Raw genomic sequence first — 24,746 nt, 5'->3', positions numbered from 1 at the left:
TAAGTCTATGATTGCACTTGCTCTCTCACATTTATATTTACAGATATTTAAATGGCTAGCATTCTTATCCAAACTTTCCTAGGCTTAGAGTATAAATGGTACAAAGTATTATTTGTCTGATGGTCTTGAGAACTGAGATTGGATGTATTAATGTACCTGATCTACTAGCAGAATTCTTTATTCTTTAGTAGTAACAGCTACTGTGGATTCAAAAATATGGTCTCTGCTTTCTGAAAGAAAACAAAGCCTGTTTCTGGGTAATTAATAGAGTCTGGATCTCAAAGAAAATCACATACTGATCACATTTAATGTCCTCCTAAACTGGTAATACCAGTTTATATTAGCAAAATTCTAATATATTTGAATTTGGTACAAAGGATTTTTATGTTGTAAAATTTTTCTTCACCTTTTCAAAAATGTGAAAAATTTATTAAACCCAATATTAAAATTAAACTGTCCTCTTTCAGGGATATGTAAATGTATTTAATAATGTAACATTAAGATAGCCTTTTAGATACATGGTGACTTTGCTTTGAATGAGAAATCAAGTTCTTAAAGAGTATATTATAGACATTTGTTTACATGTTCAAAAACTAACACTGAAATTATTCCTTTACAGCCCCAAATATACCTATCAAACACAAATAGCCTTTAGAAAAATCAAAAGATAGGAGTACTGTATGATAGCACATTTGTTAAACTCCAGATAGATTTTAATCTTATGTATTATAGTTCATAAGATTAGTATAGACATAGTGGAATAAGTCATCATCTTAAAAAATGACAAATTATAACCCAAATTTCAAGTCCACTTACCAATTGCTAGCCCATCACTGAAGTTGTGGATGCCATCCCCCATGATTACCATCCAAGCAATATTAGCTATTCCTGTTTCTTTCAGATCTGATCCAGAATGACAGGGACCGTGTGAATGATGAGAATGTTTGTGGTGCCACTGATGATTATGTTTCCTCAGCACAGTTTTATTCTCGTCGTGGTGGTTATGTGCAGTAGCATGGAGATCATGCTCATGAATGGCATGTAATCCATCACTGTGAGAATGGTCCATGATCTTCTCCTCTTCTATACAAAGGTAATTTTTAGGAGGGGATTCTTGTTGGCCTTCTAAATCTGTCAGTTCAGTTTCATTAAGTCGATCTTCAGAAACAACCGAGTCATCAGTTCCTATATTTATAACAAAGGACATGCTTTATTAACAAGTAAATGCTTGCATATTTGCTAATTTAAACTCTGGAAAAACTGCAGTATAATGAACATTTCTTATACAAATGTCTTTTAAAATTCTTAAATATTATTTCCCTAAAATTATTTGGACACCATTTCAATAGAACAATGTTTTCTGGAGTCCAATCAAAATTAAGGCAGAAATTAACAAAACTAAACTAGCAAAATCACAATTAGGGCACTCACATTTAAGGAAATATATGTTAGGAACTAGGATTAGAAAAGCCACATAAACAAGAAATTTCAAAAAACACAAACACAGTTTAGAAGCAAAATTTCAATTTTTATGTCTTAAAAGTTTCTCTCTAGTCAGAACTATGGTCTACCAGCAAGAGGCTTGAGTTGAAGCCAGTCAGCATCTGGTGTATTATTTAACTTATGATCTGAAAGCTTTCTTCCAATAGTTGATTCTTCTGTGCTCTGCTTCATAAACCATTTCTGTTTTCCCTGAAAAAAAGTCTGACATTAGTATAAAATTTATAACCATAATTAGCAACAATATTAACTTATTAACACTTACGGAGACAACTGGTATTAACTTTACACATAAATTATTTAGAAAAAGGGTGAGAACATTTTTTTTTTCCTTTTTGTCTTTTTTCATGTCCGGCAACGGATCGCAACCCTCAGTGTCGTGCCCGCACTGGACCAGGACCGGCAACAGGATCGCAACCCTCGGTGTTGCGGCCGCACCTCGCTCAGCCAGTGAGCAGGAACCGGTCTGTATGTGGGATCCGAACCCTCGGCAGGAGCGCCGCCGTGCTCCCAAGCGGCGCACTGTAGCAGTGCGCCACCGGGCCGGCCCAGAACATTTTTTTAGAAGTTAAAGAATCTAACTAGAGGAAAGAATTTGAATAAATTTGTATTTTTTTGAATACTCAACTAAGAGGAGGTTCAATTCATTTAAAGCTAAGAATAGAATACATAGTAATTATTACATGTAAACCAAATGAAATGTGCAAAATATATATAATATCTCTCCTATTTAATAGTGTAAATTAAAAAAAAAAATAGTGTCAGGTAACAGGAAGTTCCAAAAAACTAAAGCTTATTCCTTTGAATTTCATTCTGTATTTAAATAAATCTCACATTTCCCCGAATGTAATATAATAGACAGAGTCAAACTGAGTTAGAATCCTAAATTTGTAGTTTACTTCTGAGACTTGGGCAAGTTTGTTAAACCTAGTGAACATACAATACGCTTCTGTAAAATGAAAATAAGATTCTTATGAGGATTAAATGAAGTGGTGTATAAATATGACCTATCACAGTAACTAACCCTTAATAGCTTTGTAATAAAGACAAGCTCCTATCTGATCACTTCATAATCAGACAGTGAACATAATTTAATTTTTCTCAATTACTTATAAATACTAATTATTATATTTCATTGTTTAGGTTTAAATTTTTCCTATCATATGCCTTAATAGTTTGATTTTTTTACTTTCTTCTTTTATCAATGTAACTACCACAAACAACTCTCCCAATTTAAACTTCTGCCTCTAATCTATGTTAATTTAAGAAAACAAACAATGAAGTATATTACAATAGTGTGAAAATAAATGTCAGTGTTCTCTGTGAGATGCTTACCAACTAGCAGGGCATTCTTTTGTTGTTAGTTTTGTTTATAGGCAATAAACTACGTTTCAGATGTTTAAGTCTAACTGCTGCATAAGTAGTCTTTACAACTAGTTGAGCATATGGTAGTCTCCAAAGATGGCCACTACAATTTCCTCCCTCCCTGTGTGAGCGTTATGTTCATCCATATGAAGTGGAGTGGAGCCCTAGAATTTTGGCTCTCCTTTTGACTTGTTTTGACCAACAGAATGCAGGAGTGCCAGTTCTAGGACATGTCTTAAAGAGGCCTGGCAGCTTTTGCTTTTGCTCAGGGAAGTCAGCCACTATACTATGAAGAAGCTAAGTCTTGTCTATGAAGGGAGGCCATGTAGAGGAGCAACAAGATGCAGACATGGAGTGAAACATTCCAGACCTTGGAGCCTTGCCCAGCCTAGCCCAGGGGCCAGCTGAATTTGAATGTAGTAGAGTGAGTGTGACTCTAGCAAATGCCAACTAGAGCAGAAGAACTGCCCAGCTGAAAACCTGCCTAAACTCCTGACACAGCATTGTGAGAAATAAGAAACTGTTGATGTAAGCCATTAAGTTTTAAGTTGTGTTGCTTCACAGCAACAGTTAACAGAAACTTGAGAAATAGAAAATATTCAAAAGCAAATAATAATATAGAGCTGTCGTAAAGAAAATAAACAGCAATTGTGAGCTGAAGAAAAAAAAGGAGAGAAAGGAGGAGCCAACGATAGCACAAAAGCCAATGAGAAGGATATAGAAACTAAAAATGCAAACACCAGCTGGGATTTAGTTTAATTGTTTTGGTTCTGATTGCCCACATTCCTAGAAACTTGCCAAATCATTACCCTTGGGGCCCCAGTTTGATGGAAAAAGTCAGCATCTGGTATATTATTTAAGTTATGGTCTGAAAGCTTCCGTCCAATAGTTGATTCTTCTATGCAGATTGTCAAATCTCTTCTATTCAAGCAATTGCCTTTCTTCAAAAAAATGCCATATCCTTTTTCATCTTAGTTACTTATTGTCCTATTTATCATAAAGTAGATGCATTGATTTATCTGGCCAAATTCCTTTCTTTGATATATTTGAAGAATTCCTTACTATTAGAGTACCCCTCAGCCCCATCAAAGTGTTCTCCTTCTAGTTTTTTACTTCCCACAATTTCAAATTTACAAAAAAAGCTGCCATGTTTTGAGGATGCCATTCTCTTACATCAGTTTCCTTTGCAAAAATAAACGTGTTTAATTTTGCCAGTAAGTTTAGGTTCAAAATGAAATTGAGTAGATTAAATTATAAAGAAAATTTGGGGTTTTTTTTAGCTATCCCTTAAAGTAAGGGCTACATTTTATCCTTATCAGCAAACCACACAGTCTCTAACGTTTTGTACACATTAAGTACTTAATATTTGCTGCTTCAATGTAAGTAGGCCCACACAATTGAAGAAAGTGAGGATTTCGCAGTAATTCTAAAACTTAACATACTTTGCAATATGTAATTTATCGTAGTGAGACTCTGAAATACTTGTATTTCTTAAATCTAATCAACTCTCAAGTCCTCTTACTGATTCTCTCATCTAAATAATTCTCTTAATCACCTTCTCTGCCCCATTGCTTATGCCATGACCCTAGTTCAAGATCCCATCACCTCTCTTCCAAATTATTCTACAGTAATCTCCTTAGACAACTCTTGTTTCCCTACAGCCACTCCTGCCTTGGATCCCTCCAATCATATTTTATCCTCTACTCTTCTATGAGAATAAGTTACTTCACCTTCCACACATGATCCTTCAGAAACCAAATGCTGTTAGATCTCTTTCACTTTTCTCTAAGTTGAACCTTCCCAGTTCCTTTTATCATCCCTCAGGTAATACTTCACTGGGCTTACCATCTTAATCACCCTTCCTTTACAGGCAATCAAATATGATGATGTCCCGACTAAAATATGGTAACTAAAAATAAATACATGATTTGAAAAATGAAATAAATACATGATGAGAAATAAGATTTATTTCCTATAATTTAGATGGCTACTGAAAATCATGGGAATGAGTCAGTCACACAGCTAGTTTATGTGTGCTGTGGACTGATTGGATGTGTCCCCCGAAGTACATATATTAGAAGCTTAATTCCACTGTAACTGTTGAGGCTGGAAAATCCTATTCTGGTAATTGAAAGGTGGAGCCTTGAAGAGGTGATTAGATTGTAGGACTACGCCATAGTGAATGGATTAATAATGGTTATCTGGGGAGTAGTTCTCAGGGTTTTAAAAGGAGAACATGAGAGTCTCTTTCTCTACTCCACCATTTTCTGCCATGTAAGACTCCTAGAGGTCACTGTTGCCACCACCAAGACCTTCGCCAAATGTGTTGCCTGGACTTTGGACTTCCCAGCCTCTGAAACTGTAAGCAATAAATTTTGTTTTCTTTATAAATTACACAGTTCCAAGTATTTTGTTGTCAGTAACAGAAACAGACTAATACAGGGTGTGAATCAGAATCATTCCCTCTGAATTCCAGTTCAGAGCTCTGTTCCAAACTATACTTTCTCTCAAGGGGATATATATAAAACACATACATATACAAACAAAATATATACGTAAAAATAGCATAAAATTGTATCTTAACAGTATACTACACATATTAAGATCATGACTATCCAGAGTTTTTGAGCAAAAAAAAAAAAAAAAAAAAAAAAAAAAAAAAAAAAAAAAAAAAAAAAAAAAAAAAAAAAAAAAAAAAAAAAAAAAAAAAAAAAAAAAAAAAAAAAAAAAAAAAAAAAAAAAAAAAAAAAAAAAAAAAAAAAAAAGATAACTGGAATCAACTAACAAAATGTAAGAATTTTGCTAACTCTAACTCTTTTTTTGCGGAAAGCTTTACTTAAACAGAATATACTGAAGATAATCAATGTTATTATTATCACAAACATGTTAGTGAGAAATATTCAGGAAACAGCTTTAGAAGTATATGTGAACTGATGTAACCAGGTAGGGGTGTAAATCATAATAAATGACAGTGGCTCTGAAGTTATTTTCTTGGTAAGAAAATTAACTTTAGCTATGTTTTATTCTCATAAATGTGACGTGAAACACGGACAGCTGCATGACAATCAGTGTATTTAATCAACAGTCCAAACATCTCCCAAGTGGTACACCACTCTTGAAAAGAATCACCATTTCAATCATTTCATTATATTTTCTCCCTTCAAATCCTCTGTAATCTCACTTCTGCTTACTCCTTATACTTGTGCCATTGGCAACGCACTTCTGACAAAGAAATTGTTGTATGAAAACATTTTCATTGAAAGATATAACAATGAAAGCCACTTATGACTGAAAATATTACCTAAGAAAATTAATGAGACTTGCTTCTACTTATACATTTTTACAATATACATAAACTGGCCAATAACTTTTCCATCCATTTAAGTCAGTTAGTTATGCAATCCAAATTAACTGAAACTGAGACTGCTATATCTTGGTTATAAATGCCAAAATAAATGTAATAACGAAAAATGGCAAAGATTAAAGTCAGCTTTTCATCTGAAGATTAACTGTTAAAAGACAGAGATTTAATACACATCAACATCATAATTAAGGAACGCATATGGCCAGAAAAAAGATTATTTTTGTTTTGAGTTTTATATATCAGAAAATGAAATAAACGGTTAAAAAATACTTACTCTTTGTTGTTTGTAGTGCTTAAACATTCTTATGCAGTGTTCGATGATAAATAGCAAGTAAATGCCTCCTAGAGCAACTAGTCCTTTCAATACAGCATCATATTCTTCCAAAAACTTCTTAGATTCATGTCCATGAGAATGTCCATGCCCATGTGCATGTTGATGACTATGATCATGACCACCCTGAGACTATTAATAATAAAGAAAACTTCTAAACACGTAATTGAAATGTCATTTTAAAATTTGAGATTATAATCTCCTACAGTACACACAAAAAATACCTTTCAATTTTTAAAGTACTCTCCTAAATATTATCTCACTTAAAGATAAATAGTCTTCCATTTAATTTGCTTTACTCATTGTCCAGGAAGTACTACATTTCATGGTAACTCTAAAAGAAAGACCACAAACTGAAATACCTGTAAGAGTAAGATACATACTACAGCAAGAGAGTTAAACCGGAATAATAGGGAATAATGGGTCCTTTGTAAATTGAAGTGAACATGACTCACGTAAATGCCAAATATTCAGTAAAAATAAAACAAAACATACAGCAGGTCACCCTGTAATCTAACTCTTTCTTAGATTAATTATATTTTATAAGATTCTTCTCTTAGAAACTATTTTAAAGAAGTGATGCAGTTGCTACCCCTGCATATAGATGCAGAAGCGTGAGCAAGAGTGTATACTTAAATATGTGTGTAATTTTCTACATTTTAAAGCTTACACAAAATAAATGTATGTACAAAAAAAGTTATGTTTCAACACTGTGAAATGTACAAGTGTTAAAATATTAATCCTAGAGAATTTAAGTTAGATAACTAGACTTAAGTATTTTTTCTCCTTCTAATATATTTCATTGTATTCTTTCCGTGTTATCTAGTGGTCAAGAGGAGAGATTTCTAAACATCTCAAAGGCTGGACCATTCGAAAAGGTAATATCTACATTTAGTTTTAACTCTTCTTATGAAAAAAATAAGTTGAATAGCACTTTAAAACTATTCTCACTTTAACTGCTCTTATTAGGCCAAGTTCTGAAAGAAACTATTGCTGTCCTTGATGGCTGGTAGAAAGGGAAAGCAAGGGGTGGGAAGAAAGGGGGAAATAAGTACATAACATATAATGAAAAATTCGTATTCACAATCTTAAGATTCATTAATCTTTTTTTCTTTTTTTAAAGGCAATGCCATATATTGCTCTAGATACTAGATCTGGAATTATCAACCAAGAGCGCAGAAGGAGAGAAGAGGTATACATAACACACAAATTTACTTTGTCTCCCAAATACTCCAGAAGGGACATAGTTAATATTGCAATTTTATATTTGGAAAGAAAAATCCCCATTGTTTTTCATAATTTGAAGTAAAAACAGTAATGGTGAATCAAATACTCTTAGCTGGTGATAGACAACTATCTAGCTACTTATCAGTAGGTTATAGAGCTAGCAATCTTTAGAAAGGTTAATAAGTATGGTACTAGAAGTATGGGCTTATGATCATATCATTAGAAGTATCCCCAAAGAGAAGAAAACGAGTAGTATGGCAGATGAAAAGAAAAACGCATCCATGTATAAAGAGCTAAAAGCCTAAAATACTTAACTGACCATGTTACTACTATTTCTACTCCTGCTCAAATAAAAATACCAATGGCATAATGGCTATATGCACAATCATTGCAACACCCCGTGTATATTTCTTCTAAAGGCTTGCTTTATATACCACACAGATAAATCACTGATGTTTAAGTATTCATTTTTCCAACTGCTAATGTAGCAAATTTTGTGAGTATTTTTAAAGATTAGTGAGAGCAAAGCTGACATTACCAGTCTTTGACACCATTTAAAAACCTAATGACTCTATTTAAAAAATATTGCCATTAGAACTGAAAAAATGAAAAAAAAAATTCATCCTATAAGCAAATAAAACAACACAAATACTAGATTAGTGTGCTACTGGCTGCATATGAAGTACCCTCTTAAGCTTAAATATTATTTTTAATTTTTTAAATGATTAAAAAGATTTCTTACATGGGGTAGTAGATGAAGAAGGGCATCTCCACTCATTGTTCCTACAGCTAGTGCAACAAGGAATGTGAGAAGAAATTTGAAGCATCCTTGGTTAATGATGGGAACCAAGATCACGCCTAGCAAGGAAAGCAGGCTAATGACAGTGATAGAAATGATACCACAAATCCATGCTGTAGGAAAGAAATTAATAGTCAACATTAGTATGACAATAAAAAACCAAAAAAACTCTGAAGAAGAACAAACATAAGACAAATGAGTCATGGAAGATAATCTTACCCATACTGTGCTTTTTAAGAAGCTTTATGGTACTGCTGTGCTTAAAAACAAAACAAAACAAAAGCATGACATATAGCCAACTTGAACACTTACAAAAAGAACTAAGAAACTCAGATCAAGTTATAAATAGCACCTTCAATGGCCCCATGATATCAGAAACAGCGACCTAAAATGAATTAAGGATGTGATTCACTTTAATATCTAGACCATAAATAAAGATTTCTCCAATGTCTAAAGGCAGAGCCACAGCGTAGTTATAAAACTTTCCTGTGATCATTAAAGAAAGCCAAGTATCTAGCTAATGTATAATAATCTTTGTAAATCTTTCTAATACAAATGTTAAAACTTAATATGTCAATCCAAAGTGGAAATATATTCACATCAGGAGGTAACGAAAAAATCTTATTACTTATAGCTATTCAGTCCTATTTCCCTTAATTTCCTCTTTCCTCCACACTTACTTCTAAACTCCCTTTCCTCCAACTTGGCTTTTTGCACAATTTACCACTTTTTAAAAACCTCTCTATATAACAACTGCCTCAGAACACTAGAGAAATGTTCTCACAATATGACTTGTGAAAAACACAGGTGTGGGAGAGGGGGAGAGGAATTCTGTGCACAACTCTTTATCCAAGCCATTCATAAGTAGGTAAGATACAAGAAATAAATGCCAGTGGTTCAGGGGCTGTACATTTTCACTATAATTTAATGGCCTAAAATGAAATAGAAATGTTATTAGGTCTTAAAAATTCTGCTTATTTTATAATCTATCTACAGAGAATTTCACTAAAGAGTAATAATTTTGTAAAGGTTTTAATCTAGCATACTATTTTTCTAATCATATCTAATAGGATGGTAAGTCTGCTGAGGCATTTTATATTAAATTTTATGATAAAGAAAAAATGTATCTCTTCATCAGGATAATTTAAAATTTTCAAAAACATACAACAGTAAATATAAGAAAGTACATGACACTAAATGCTGAACTTTATAAAACTGTATTTATCCATAGGACTTTTTAGTTACAGTATCCAATGACATTAACTCTATAGCTAAATTACACTCATTAGCTAAATAAACTCACAGAATTAAAACAATAGGTCATCTTAACAGATAATTACTATCATATAATAAGGGGAACCTAAGGGGGCAAAAGAAGAACCAAACACACAACCAATATTAGAGGGATGAGGATCTAGTAACTAGACCTACATGCAGTGGCTTCAATCACTGCAAGGATTCGGGGGCAAGGAAGGAGCAGGAACTCAATTCCTGAGGAACCAGCACCAGGGAAAGATTCATTACAAAGGTAGTATCCTGGTTAGTGTAACAGAAGGTAGGAGAGAGATTCCTCCCAACTATTATCAGGAGTATAAGGCACAAGAAAATGAAGCCAAAAATCCTGTTCTAGAAGGAAAAATACATGATCAAATCACTTTTACTGGTTAACTTACTAATGATGACCAAATTACTTTCTCCCCTGTTCACAGGCAGGAGCAATAAAATCAGGAGGAGGACCTGAGGTCTCTGAAGCCTGAAGTCAGAGAAGCAGCCATAGGTACAAATTTTAGACATGAGGCATTGGAGCCAATAGTTATTGGCCAACTAAACCAACAAAGATTTGTCAAAACTACCACTGCTCTCTAGCTCTTATTATATTAGTGGAAGAAAAAGAGAGATAAAAGGAACAGTGTACTTAAAATAACTAAATAGGACAAATTGAGGTTGGTAACAAAGACATTAACCTGAAGATAAAATATGTCTCATACAATAATACATAACTCTTCCTTTCTAAATATATTTTTCCTAAGTTTGGCAATAATCCAATCTAGATGCAATTTACCTCAAAGCAACAACCTAAAAGCAACTTCAACTAAGAACTTTGAGAAAAAAATGCACTGAACTACTTTGAAAAGCCAGTAATTCATACTCCAAGATACTCTGAAGGAGGAAAAATTATTACTGTATAGACTCACTAATGTAAATAGTGAATGGGGATTGCCAAAACTCCAGACAAGACCCCAAATTCACAATATATACAATGCAAACAAAGAATAAATCTTCATAGTTATTAAAAATAGAAAAGTTTATTAATCAGAATTATTTCAGCCAAAAATGCACTAGAATTAGTTGCCAAAATTACCCAATAAAAGTATTTTCTTATTTTATTACTATGCCTCAATGTCCAAGAAAACTCATATAACCAAATTAAGATGCTAAGTTAAAAATTCATGTTTGTGAAAATCTACTTCGGTAAAACTTAACCTGATTTATTCTTTTTTCTAGGGTTACAGTACATTCTACACTGGAAAATACATATTCACTCATTGCTGGACTTGCCTATTAAGACAGTTGCAATAGAAATTAAATTTCTAAATCTTAATATAGAGAGAATATCATTAATTTGATGCAGTATACATTTGAGATGATTAACAATTTATACAATATAATTTAAGAAGATAATGAAATATTAGTATAGGAAGCATATTTAAAAATTTGAACTTATTGCATTTTGAAATTTAAGACCATATTAAAACAATATATTCTTATAAGCATACTTATAAAAATCATATATTCATATTAAAATATATTCTTATAAGCACATTTATAAAAATCTACTCATTAAAAAGGTTGCAAGAAAATGTGATTCTATTGCCTAATCAAAAAACTAATGTTTGAAAATGAATATTATTCTAAGCAAATATCTCCCTCCTAAAATTCTAATAACTTTTAGCTACGGTGTTTTGAATGTGAAGAAAAGTCCAAGAAAGATTCTATGACAATATTCCCAGAAGACAATTCACAATCTCAAATGGATTTTGGTCAATTAGCCAAAAACCAAGTGACCAAATGATAAATTAACCAAAATCTAATTCAGTAAAAATCAATATGTCAATATGCTAACAGATGAGATACATTATAAATGAAGATCCCATGAAACTAAAGAAGTGCTTACACATGAAGTTAGGAAAGAATCTCTGTGAGTGAGTTCACGTGTGCACAAATTGGTACATGTCATATTAATTACACACTCCCAGGTACAATTTCCTATGTATCAGCTATGACAGTTACATCTCTTTCTCATCCACTTGAGAAAGCAAATCTGCAAACTACAAGAAGAAATGTTTTTTTTTTTTTTTTTTTTTTTGGTCTTTTGTCTTTTTCCGTGTCCGGCAACGGATTGCAACCCTCAGTGTTGCCCCCGTACCGGACCGGGGACCGGCAACGGGATCGCAACCCTCGGTGTTGCTCCCGCGCCTTGCTCAGCCAGTGAGCGGGAACTGGTCTGTATGTGGGATCCAAACCCTCGGGCGGGAGCGCTGCCGCGCTTCCCAAGCGGCGCACTATCCAGTGCGCCACCGGGCTGGCCCAAGAAGAAATGTTTTGAACTTATGATTACAAAATCTTTGGCATTTGTAATATCTGACACCTGAAATTCGGAAAACACAAGAACACATTATAATTTCACAAAGGTAAAGGCCTTACATAAATCAATCTAGTGCGATAACACTGCCCAACCTCAAAGGTACCATTCTCACTCTATCTTTTAGGGAAACCATTTATTTAAAATGTGAATAATATTTCCTGTAGTCATTCAATGAAATGGCATTATACTGAGCTTGGAAAGCTGTCCCTCCAAAATGGTTTGATGCATACATACATATGTATTTGTTTTTGTTTTCTTATTTATATAGCAAAATGCTTGTCAATAAATTGGTTTTTGGGCAACAGCAACAAAAAGGAAAAAAAAAATCAAAAGAAGAATTCGCTGATGGCTTCAGTGAGGAGTTCTATAAAACATTTAAGTAACTAAGACCAGTCCTTCTCAAACTTTTCCAAAGAAATCAAAGAGGAGGTAACACTTTCTATGCATTCTAAGAGGCCAGCATCACCCTGATACCAAAGCCAGACAAAAGGACACTACAAGAAAACTACAGACCGATAAATATCATTATGAACACAGATGCAAAAATTCTCAACAGAATACTAGCAAACTGAATTCAGCAGCATTTTAAAAGGACACTACACCATGACCAAGTAGGATTTATTCCTGGAATGCAAGGATGCTTCAACATACAAAAATCGATCAACATAAACACCACACATTAACAGAACAAAGGGAAAAAAACCCCTCACACTTGTCTAAATTGATGCAGAAAAATCATCTGACAAAATTCAATACACTTTCATGATAAAAACAATCAAGAAACTAGGAATAGAAGGAAACTACCTCAACATCATAACAGTCCTATATGAAAAAAGCACAGCAAACATGATAACCAATGGTGAAAGACTGAAAGCTTTTCCTCTAAGAAGAAGAATAAGGCAAGGATACCTGCTTTCACCACTTCAATTTACTAAAAGTTCTAGCCAAAGCAATTAGGCAAGAAAAAGAAATAAAAGGCATCCAAACTGGAAAGAAAGAAGTAAAATTCTGTTTGCAGATGATATCCTATATGTATTAAATCCTAAAGATCCCACAAAAAAGCATTAGAACTAATAAATTATTTCAGCAAAGTAGCAGGATACAAAGGCAATACCCCAAAATCGGTTGTATTTCTATATACCAACAATAAATGCTCTGAAAAAGAAATTAAAAATCAATTTAATTTATAATAGCATCAAAAATAATAATGTACTTAGAAATTAACTTCACCAAGAAGGTGAAAAACTTGTACAATGAAAACTACAATGTATTGCTGAAAGAAACTAAAGACAAATAAATACAAACACATACCATGTTCAACAGCAAAACAGTGCTACTATTCCCCTAAAATAAGTGTACACTATTTATAAGCTTATATTTTCTTATTTTCAATTATTTACTGTTAATTAGAAAAAAAATTTCAGCTTTCTACACTACAAATTTAAGTGACAGTCCATTCTTCTAAAAACTTGTAAATCTTCTTCAAGGAAAATAACAATCCTTTAGATCTATGAGAAGAAATGTGAGGTTGTTTTGAATTTACTGTCCTTGAAATACTTTCCCATGCTATTGAAATATTTATTTTTAGAATTTATAACATCTAAACTTCAACTTACATAAACTCTATCCTCATTTCCAAGGCGTTGAAAAAAAAAACAATGCAGGTAATAAAAATGTTTTGATTTTTAACCAAATTGTTGTGCTTTTTGAATCACAATTTATTTGGTATAAAGAGAGGGGGGAAAAAAGAAAAATACAATAAAAGGCATCTTTTTAAAAACTTAATAGCAAACTAACAATATGCAAACTACTAAACACAACTAGCAAATGTTTTCTTTATTTGTATGGAGGATACCACAGGCAATAAGTGCCAAATGTCTGAAACAAGCTTCACTTATTCTGCAAATTAGGTCACTTAAAATGTGAAAGGTCTTCAAGCTTAGTTATTCACCAACTCCCTTTCTCTCATTATCGAGAGAGAAAATGCATTCCTTTAAAAAGAAGCGCTCATCTGTGGAAACTTTCTAATTAACTTGGTTCAAAGCATGTGCAAGATGGCAGTTTTCTACACTGTTTCAGCATTTTAATTGGCAGAAAATGCTTAGCACTCTATTCACAATCCCCCTTGGTAATTAAGCTAGGGTCAACGCTATGACTAAATGAGACAATCTTGTGAAACAAACGATTTCTACTATACACAGTATATAGCATATTTGGTTTACACCAGTCTTTGAACAAAGTTAATGAGGTAGTAGCTGTGTCACTATGGGAGATTTATATAAAACAAGTTAACCTTTCTTAATGGTCCAGCAGTCATTAAAAATAATTACTAGCAGGGCATTCTCTCTAACAATTATTAACATCTATCAGGATATAATTAATTCAAGCTGCATTTCTGACAATGCTAATAACCACCTGCAAACAACCAATCAATATTCAGTATTAGTAACATATTTGTTTTCAAAGCAAGTACAATTTCCTGTAAGGCTTTTCAGACTGAATAAGTTGTAACTTTCAATATCACTACATAAGCATTTGTCAACAGCTTCATTACAATATATGGATTATGGCACTATTACAACATAGACGACTCTTATTAAAAGTCATAATCCACAGCTGACATGGAAACAAAGAACTAGAATTTTTTAGAAGACTTCAAATTAAAACAGCTATTAGTTTTAACCTTATATAATTTTGTCTGTTTTTCCCTTGCACAGACGAGATGTATTTAATTTTAATTAAGTTTAATCTCAGCCTTAGCTTCCCCTTTTCTCCTGCCACAGTGAGAATTTATAGGCTCTTGAGAGGGACTGCGTTTTTCAAGGTGTTTATTTGTCTACAAAGAGCAATAAGAATGAAGCTATGAAAAAAAGACAAATTTACCTATGCCAAGATTAAAACTGAAATCTAGTCTGTGGACCCACTATCTCTGTTGATACTGATCTTACCAGACTGAACCCAGCTTGTCTACCTAGAAGACCATTCTTAGATTTTATTTTAACTGACTAATCTATACTTACAACAATACTTACATCAATACTAAACTCTCTATCACTTTCTTCCCTATGTCTACATTATCTTTCAAAATACTACTAAACGTAACTGTACATAACTCTCCTTATTTCTCTGCCACTTAACATTTGAGCAAAGAATTCTTAAGAACCTTTTCAGCAGGAAGCAATAGAGCAGGAAACATAGCAGTAAAGCACAGTCCTTATGATTATAAGCTTTAGTCAGAAAATGCTATAATTCATATCACAGCTTTGCTACCCGCAACTGGGCAAAGTACTTAACTTCTCTAAGCCGCCTTTCCCTCACCAAACGAATGAAAATAAAAGTGCCTTTCTCTTTGGTTTAATAAATTAAATGAACTATCTTTGTTAAAGTGTTTAGTACAGCACATGACAATGTCCCAATAAATAAAGGCAATTATGATTAATCTATTCAAAGTAATGTTCCTATTGCAAAACAGGAATTATCTAGGAGACTTACCTTGTAATGTAATGGTAGTATATCCTTTTATTTGTACTCTTTCAAGATTTAAGAAATATCTCTATTGCAAATATAGTAGAATTAGATATTTCTAAACATGTCTACCTTATTACTACACTATGAAATTTTAAAAAATTCTGTCCTGTCAGTCCTTTATCTTGCCAGAATTCAGCTTTTAGTCCATATTCATACATATTATTTTAGTCATTTTAATTACTATCCTCTAGGGCCACCACACCTTGGGCATTTCAACCAGAAATTCCTTCATTATTCTAGGTTCACAGTAATTCCATCACGGTTTTGCACATGGTGAAAAAGTTTGTGAAAATCCCATCTATTTTGATAACATTGTCAAAGTATACTAGGCTGACTGATATATTCCTATAACGGTCTTCAAAGATGCATTTTCAACAGGTGTCTTTCTTGGATTATAATTGAAAGCTTATATAGTCTACTATTAAGCAATGTACTCATTCAGTCAACATGACTGCTTGCTTTTTTTTCCCAAAGTTCTATTTATCTTAGGTACCAGGGATACTGATATTAAAGATCTAGTTACTGCCTTTAAGCAACTGAAGTCCAATAAAAACAGAGTAATCCAATTATTATGATCCCCCAAGATGTGTACTACGATGATGGCATCTAGAGGTATCAAGGAAGGAAAGTTAACTAAGCTCAGGATGGTCAGAGGAGATTACTCAGAGGGGCTAATCTTTGAGCTGAATTTTTGAGGAATCATAGTAGTAAGGAAGAAAAATTTCAGAGAATAGTGAGAGAAAAATAGCATAAACTATCATCAGTAGTTTGTTATGGTTAGAGCTGAGAAAAGAGGAGAGAAACAAATGGTGGGGGATAAGAATGGAAAGGTGAGTAGGCAAGGATCATACTATGGAAAGAAAGGCTTGTAGGCCAAGTAAAGGACTCTGAACTTTGAGACAATATAGCATATTACCTAAAATGCATGAGAAAAAAATATAGCTAGCACATCCTATCAAATCCATGTTCTCAGGGATGTAAAGAAAAATATTAGAGATATAATAAAAATAATAATAAAAATAAACAAAAGTATTAAACAGTCTAAAGATATATAGGAAAAATCATAAAGGTGATACCAGAATAAACTAAATTTGGAGGATAATGGTATAGGGATTAGCTGCCCAGATGTTTTCAGATAAACCTAAGGGTTTGTGGGCTCTGTTACTTATTAGGCCAGGGAACTGTGAGCAAGTTACTTAATTTTTCTACGCCTCAGTTTCCTTATCTGAAAAAACAAGGATCATTTATCTCCCTCATAGGATTAGCGCTAAGATTTGGTGGGGGGAAAAAAAACACATAAAACACTTAGCACACAGACAGCAAAATGGCTGAACTACATAGGTTTGAATCCCAGCACTACCACTTACTAGCTTTGAGATCTTGGGAAAGTTACTGGGAAGAATAACATTACCCATCTCATTGTTCTGGGGTGCAAATGAACTGAGTTTAGAACAGTGCCTGCAATGTGTTCGTTAAGTAAATAAAATAAAAAATTATGTATTAACTAAATGTTAGCTATCACTAAAAAAAAAAAAAACTGTCAGAGAATCTCACTTGTATTTTAGAAAGATAAATCTAGTTTAATTGCTTAAGGATGTCTTGCATGGGAACAAGAACACAGGCAAGAATGGTTATGATGTTATTTCAACAATCCAATAAAGAATCAAGAAGCACTTGAACTAAGCTCATGATGGAGTGGGTGGAGTTAGAAGATATTTAAGAGAGAAACTCAATGAGACTTTAACTGACTATACACGGGAAAAGAAGAAAAAATAAGAGAAAAAAATGTCAAAGAGTTCTAGATTTTGTATGTGTGTATATATATAATATATATAATATATATTGTGTGTATATATTATGTGTATATATATATTAAGACATCCTTAAGCAATTAAACTAGGTTTATCTTTCTAAAATACAACTGAGATTCTTTGACAGTTTTTTTTAGTGATAGCTAACATTTAGTTAATACATAATTTTTTATTTTATTTACTTAACAAACATATTGCATGCACTGTTCTAAACTCAATATAATATATATACATCATATATATATTAAAAAAAACTATAATGGCACTTGGGATCCAATAAGAGGTATATACTTGGTGTGGAATAGAAGTCCTGCAATATTAATTGGGAGACAAGGTGGAACTATCTAACCAACCGGACATGATATCAAAGAGCCAAAGAAAAGTTTGAAAATAGTAATGGTTTTACCCTAGTTGAAGCTCTCTAAAAGTAACCATGATGAAGTTCATGTACAGCCATCGGGCATTTCTGAGACACTCCTACACTTAACCACACTAGCTACCCTTTTTACTTCTTTAAAATTTAATAATTGCTTCTGATCAGAGGACACCAACCCTGCTAAATGTTAAGTAATTATAACACCTACTGACTTAAATTAGGGGCTCCATTATCTACATGTGCTCATCAAGGACCCATTTATTACAAACCTGTATTTCCTCTTTAATCTAGTTCTCTATCCATACCAAACATTCCTCCAGAATGCCAGAAGAGATAAATTGTGCTTCCTGTCTCCCCCCAATCATTTTAAGCATGCATATCTAAACCTAATTAAAGCCTGACACCAACATTTGGGAATTACTTTCTAATTCAACTACAGTTTAAAAAATAAGTACAGGTACTATATTAAGGAGAGCAAACTTAAATCTCTTACCTGATGCTCCTATATTTGCCTTATCTTCAGGAACCAGATTTTTATCCTTACTTAAATCTTCGACTAAAAGTTTGTCAAAATGTTCAATACAAAGTCTGCTATCAATTTGATACAACAATGCAGGGCACAGGTCTGTAAATAGTTCATGTGAAATGGAAGAGTTGGCACCATGACCATAGTATTTTAACAACTGAGTGACGTTCAAACACTGAAAGGAAATTCATAAAAAAAATTAAGTAAATGAGTATCTTTAAAAAGATTATGTTAAAAAACAAATAACTGTATAATAAAAAAACCGCTAAATATTACTTGAAAATAACCTGTAATACACAGACATCTATTACAAATAAAACTTTTTAAAAGGAATTTATGATGGGGGTACATTCAACTAGATCACACAAGACCTTTTACGGATTTTAATTATTTTTCCACTCCAGCACATGAAAGATAATGACTTTCTGCTGTCGATGAGTCACAACTATATCCCCAAGATTCTCACGGGAGGAGGAGAAAAATCATTTCCCTATCAAATTGCAATTATCAGAGACTCAAGATTATTTGTGAAATAGTGTTAAACAGACTTAGCGTACTTTAATGACATATTAAAATATACCATAATACAGACATATTCATTGCCAAAGGCAATCCAAAAGAATACTGTATTGGGAAATCAAGCTCTATGTCGGCTGAGGGAGATAAAACTGGAAGATGAAAAAAAGACAGCTTCATTCACTGGTACTTTAAAAACAAAACAAAACAAAACAAAACCAAGCAGAAAACAAACAGCAAACAAGTTTGGAACCATCAAATAGTAAAAACAAATATCTAAAATTAAGACAACGGAGGAGGCTGACCAGTTAGCTCAGTTGATTAGAGCACACCCTTATAAAACAAGCTCACAAGTTCAGATTCTTGTACCGGTCAGCCGCCAGAAAATAAAACTTTCTTAAAAATTATTTCTTTATTGATTTAAATTTATTTATTTAGGCAAAGGAGATGTCGCTGCCCCTTTTTCACATATATCCACTCCAGTTGCATGCCTGTTTATCGACTTGCTACCTCACTATATGATTTTATCTATGGCACAAAAAGCATATCAAAATACATACAAAATCAAAGCCTCCAAAATGAACAAAAAGTATTTTTCTCAGGCTTTAATGACCACATGGTACTAACCTGTTCAATACATAAAATCTTTTCAGAAATGCTGAGAGAATTCCCAGCATGCATCAGACCTGTTGAGGATACTGATAACAAGTCAGATCAAGCAGACCTCACAGGTCTGATACAAAAGAGTAACAGATCAGATGATGCAGACTTCACAAATCTGATACAAAAGAATAAACATGAGTAATAAGATCTAATTATTACTAACAAAAGATTCTAGGATATTATCCATAGTAATAAAGGCACACTTCTAGGATCTTAATATATGTTATTTTAAAATCAGTGTTTATAAGTGTTAAAAACCAAAGAGCTGGTAATTTATCCAGTGAAGACAAACAAAGATGCAAAATATATCTCAATGACAGTGACAGAAATAGCAAAGGGTAGAGTCTGCTTTTGATGGTTCTGCTTCCTATGCATATACACAACAAATAAATGCAACTAATTTTTCTAAACTTGAAGTAAGAGCACTAAAAATTAGAATAAGCAAGGGTGTAGATATACTTTTAATGAAACCAAAATAAATGTGCTTAAGATGAATTGTTTTATTATTTATTACATATCCTTTATTTTTCTTTCTGTTTTTTCCAAATACTGTAATAAAACGTATGGTGCCTACCACACACGCAAAATACCTGACTTTGGAGCTAGATCAATGACTGGAAACCATTCAATAAATTAATAATTATGAAGAAGAGACTGCTCTAATTACTTCTCAAGAGGAGAGGCTGAATCAGAAGAAATAAGGTTTTAATTTTCAAATATCTAGAAACCAGCTAACATAACAACAGTGAAAACTTGGGGAATTAAACAATTCATGAGCAAGACAGTAAAATAAAGAATTAAAATACAGAACATATTTTCTAACAACATTTAAACATTTAGGTTTAAGGAACCCAAATTTAAGAATATAAGAAAGAATACAAGTGAAAATCCAGATAAAAAACCTTTATACTGAGTTCGATTCTTTAATATATTTTGTTCAAGAATGTTACCTGATGTGCCTTATGTGAACATAATATTTTATATAGAAATATATTTTATTTTTTATTTTTTGACAGCTGGCTGGTAAGGGAATCCGAACCCTTGACCTTCGTGTTATAACACTGCACTCTAACCAACTGAGCTAACCAGCTAGCCCCTTGAAAATATTTTTAAAGATGATTGACTATTCTGTTACCCTATCTTTATCTAAAATGCTCCACAATTATTTGAGAATTACAGCACAACCACACATATCTTTTTATACTTACTTCATGTTGACGGTCATTTTCATTATGATCTTTGTGACTAGCAGCTGAATAAATTGCACTTTTTTTAACATGTGGTGCTTCTCGCTTTCTAGTATGTCGAAGTTCACCTTCATTATCAGGATCAAGATCTTGGTGTCCATGACCAGGATCATGACCATTATGTTCTGGAAGATGTCCATGAGAATGACCTGGATTATGTACACGATCAGGTTTATGGACCCGATTATGTTCATACTGTTCACCCCGATCATGGTTAGGGGGAAAACCAGGTGTAATAACCTCAGAATTTTCATTACTTTTTTTCCCTTTTTTCTTCTTCCTTCCCTTTGGTAGCTTAACATCAGATTGTTCCTGTGTTTTATTGGTCTCTGTTGAAGGTTCATGGCTAGGCTCCCCACGCTCACTGTGAGCAATGGAATCATTATGAAAATGGCGAGTAGTGTTATGATCAAGGCGATGATGCAAATGATGGTGATGACGTAAGTGATGATTACGGTCATGTGTATGTTTATCATCAGATTTTACAGACACTTCAATTGTATCTTTCTCTGGATCACATTTATGATTTCTTTTTGTTGATACACTGGTCACAGTTTGATTTTCTGAATTTAAATGATTATGGGAATGCTGATGGTTATGTGAGTGAAAATGTTTTCCCTCTTGAACTGCCAAAATATCTAAGTGAGAAACATGATCGTGGCCAAGATCCTCATGATTAATCTCAACTACTCTTATCTCTCCAAGGCCCAAGTTACTTAAAAGTTTCTCCAAACCAAAAAAGGATAATCTTCCATTTTCACCATAACGATCAAAAAGTTTTTCAATATAGTACTTTTTTTCATTTTCAGCATTCGGCACTGAAAGCTTGCTTGGCTCCAATTCTGTCATTCCATGATGGTGTCTGTGAAGCTCTTCAGGGCCATGGTCATGTTCTTCATGGCAGTGGTTGCAATGATGGAAAATAAATGTCAGCAAACAAATGAGGCAAAATTTTGTGTGCATATGTACCTTCATTTCTATTTTTCCTAAAGGAAATTTAAAAAGAGAGACAAACATTAGTTTATACCAAGACACATTCAAAATAACCAAATTCTCTAGCAAGAATAGGCATTTCTCAAAGGAAGATATATGAATGGCCAACAGACACATGAAAAAATGCTCAACATCACTCAGAATTCAGGAAATGCAAATCAAACCACTTTGAGATACCATCTCGCTCCAGTTATGATGGCTAATATCCAAAAAACTGAGAATGATAAATGCTGGCAAGGTTGCAGAGGAAAAGTAACTCTCATACACTGTTGGTGGGACTGCAAAATGGTGCAGCCTTTATGGAAAATGGTATGGAGGTTCCTCAAACAATTACAGATAGATCTACTATATGACCCAGCTATTCCACTGCCAGAATATACCCAGAGGCATGGAAATCATCATGTTGAAGAGATACCTATACCCCCATGTTTACTGCAGCACTATTTACAATAGCCAAGAGTTGGACCAGCCCAAATGTCCATCATCAGATGAATGGATAAGGAAACTGTAGTATATCTACACAATGGAAAACTACTCAGCTATAAAAAATGAAATACTATCATTCACAACAACATGGATGGACTTAGAGAAAATTAAATTAAGTGAAACAAATCAGGCACAGAAAGAGAAATACCACATTCTCACTTATTTTGGGGAGCTAAAAATAAATAAATAAGTAAATATACAAACAAATAAATGGTAGTGGGGGAAGAAGACACAACAATCACAACAATTCCTTGAACATGTTAAGATAAGTGAGCAAATATGATGTAGTTGGGGGGGAGGGGAGAGAGAGAAGGGGGAGAGGAATGGGTCAAGGGATATGAAAATCAACTACAATGTATATTGAGAAGTTAAAAAAAAATTCTCTAGCAATTGCCATCCACTGAGCAAATGTTTTACCCCATTTCTTTCATGGCTATGAATCATTCTTTCTCTTTCCAATTCCCTATAAAAATGACCCTTTTTAATAAAACAAAATGGTGTACCTCCCTTTGAATTAATACAAATTGCTCAAGATTCACCCTCAAGACTACTTACTCCTTTTAAACAAAACATATTAAGAATCTACACATTTATACAGGAACTGTTGGTTTCCTTCCTACCTGGTCCTTTACAAAAACTTTGTTAATCCCTGGCCTTGAGGACTGGGTCAGTGCAATAAGACAAGAAGAAATAAAGTGATGAAATAAAATGTGTAAGAATCAGAAAAAAATAAAGCTTATTATTCACAAATGACAGAATTGGGTACAAAGAAAATCCAAAATAGTTTACAAGAATCAATAAGTTAATTTTAGTACAGTTGTAAATGTAAGGACAATAGCCTGAAGTCCAATGTATTTCTATATGCCGGTAATAATTAGAAAATAAAATTTAAAAAATACCATTTATAGTAGCAAATAAAAAGCTAGAAATAAATCTAACAAAAGATGTGCAAGACCTTTATACTGAAAAGGATCATACATTCTTGAGAGAAATTAGAGGCCTAAATAAATGGATGGCTATATCACGTTTATAACTGGATGAGCTATAGATCCAATACAATCTAATCAAAATCCTTGAAGCAATTTTGTGAAAACTGATGATCTATTTTTAATATTTATGTGGAGACAGAAAGGGCCAAGAAGAGCCAAGACACACTTGAAGAACTACACATGAGTATTTACCCTACCAGTTATTAAAGACAGTGTGGTATTTGGTGAAAGAACAAACAGACAAAAGGAATAGAGTCTAAAAACAGGAAAGGATGGTCTTTTCCTTGGTGCTTGGTCAATTAGTTTTCTATATAGAAAAAATAAATAAATAGAACTTGATCCTTACCTCACACCATTTATAAAAATTAATTCCAGATGCACTGTGAATCTAATGTGAAAGAATAAATGTCAAAACAATAAAATGTCCAGAACTGTGCAGTCCAAAATAGAAGCCACTAGCCACACATGGGTATTTAAATTTAAATTAACTAAAATTATATTTAAAATTCAGCTTTTCAGTTATCCTAACCACATTTTAAATACTCAATAGCCACATGCAGCTAATGACTACCATCTTGGACAGTGCAGATACAGAACACGTCTATCACTACAGAAAGTTCTATTGGGCAGCCTCCTTCTAGAATCTAGAAATATAATGTGAGCCAATTATGTAATTTTGAAGTTTTCTAGAATAAACATATGAAACTAACCTATATTCTATTTAACTAATTATATCCAAAATATTATCATTTTAACATGTAACAAATATAAATATTATTAATGAGATATTTTATATTCCTTTTAATACTATGTCTTGGAAATCTGGCATGCATTTTACACTTCCAGCACATCTTAATCCAGACTAACCATATTTCAAGTGCTTAATAGCTACATGTGGCTACTGGCTACTGTACTAGAAAGTGCAGATCTAGAAGATTTATTTGGGAGACTAATTTTAAGATCTTCAAGACAATACAAAAAGCATTATAAAGGAAAGACTGATAACCTATAGCACATTAAAATTAAAAATTTCTGGGCCGGCCCGGTGGCGCACTGGAAAGTGCGCCGCTTGGGAGCGCGGCGGCACTCCTGCCGAGGGTTCGGATCCCATGTGGAGACCGGTTCCCGCTCACTGGCTGAGCGTGGTGCGGGCGCAACACCGAGGGCTGCGATCCCGTTGCCGGTCCCCAGTACGGGTGCGACACCGAGGGTTGCGATCCCGTTACCGGTCAGTAAAAAAGACAAAAAAGGAAAAAAAAAAAAAATTAAAAATGTCTGTTCTTCAACGGACAACGTAAAGAAACTAAAAAGGTAAGACACGGATTGGGAGAAGTCTACCACAACTTACAGTCAAGAATATATATATATATATATATATA

At 33.3% G+C, this 24,746-nt stretch overlaps 1 protein-coding gene across 2 annotated transcripts in view; it reads right to left on the bottom strand.

Moving 5' to 3' along the window:
- Positions 1-24,746, bottom strand: part of SLC39A10 (solute carrier family 39 (zinc transporter), member 10) — a 59,895-nt gene that overhangs the window by 16,150 nt on the left and 18,999 nt on the right. For both annotated transcript variants that reach the window (XM_008563253.1, XM_008563248.1), the window contains exons 2-7: positions 20,861-21,885; positions 18,441-18,648; positions 8,530-8,699; positions 6,504-6,692; positions 1,572-1,692; positions 817-1,185 (exon numbers count right to left, since the gene is read on the bottom strand). In XM_008563253.1, coding sequence (XP_008561475.1) covers positions 817-1,185; positions 1,572-1,692; positions 6,504-6,692; positions 8,530-8,699; positions 18,441-18,648; positions 20,861-21,874 — 2,071 coding nt within the window. In that variant the 5' untranslated portion in view covers positions 21,875-21,885. The remainder of the gene's footprint in view (positions 1-816; positions 1,186-1,571; positions 1,693-6,503; positions 6,693-8,529; positions 8,700-18,440; positions 18,649-20,860; positions 21,886-24,746) is intronic.

This window comes from Galeopterus variegatus, unplaced genomic scaffold, assembly GCF_000696425.1.
Source record: "Galeopterus variegatus unplaced genomic scaffold, G_variegatus-3.0.2 Scaffold172, whole genome shotgun sequence".
NCBI classification, from domain to species: domain Eukaryota; kingdom Metazoa; phylum Chordata; class Mammalia; order Dermoptera; family Cynocephalidae; genus Galeopterus; species Galeopterus variegatus.
Note: the sequence above shows the minus strand (reverse complement) of the source record. Positions and strands in the feature narration are given on the sequence as shown.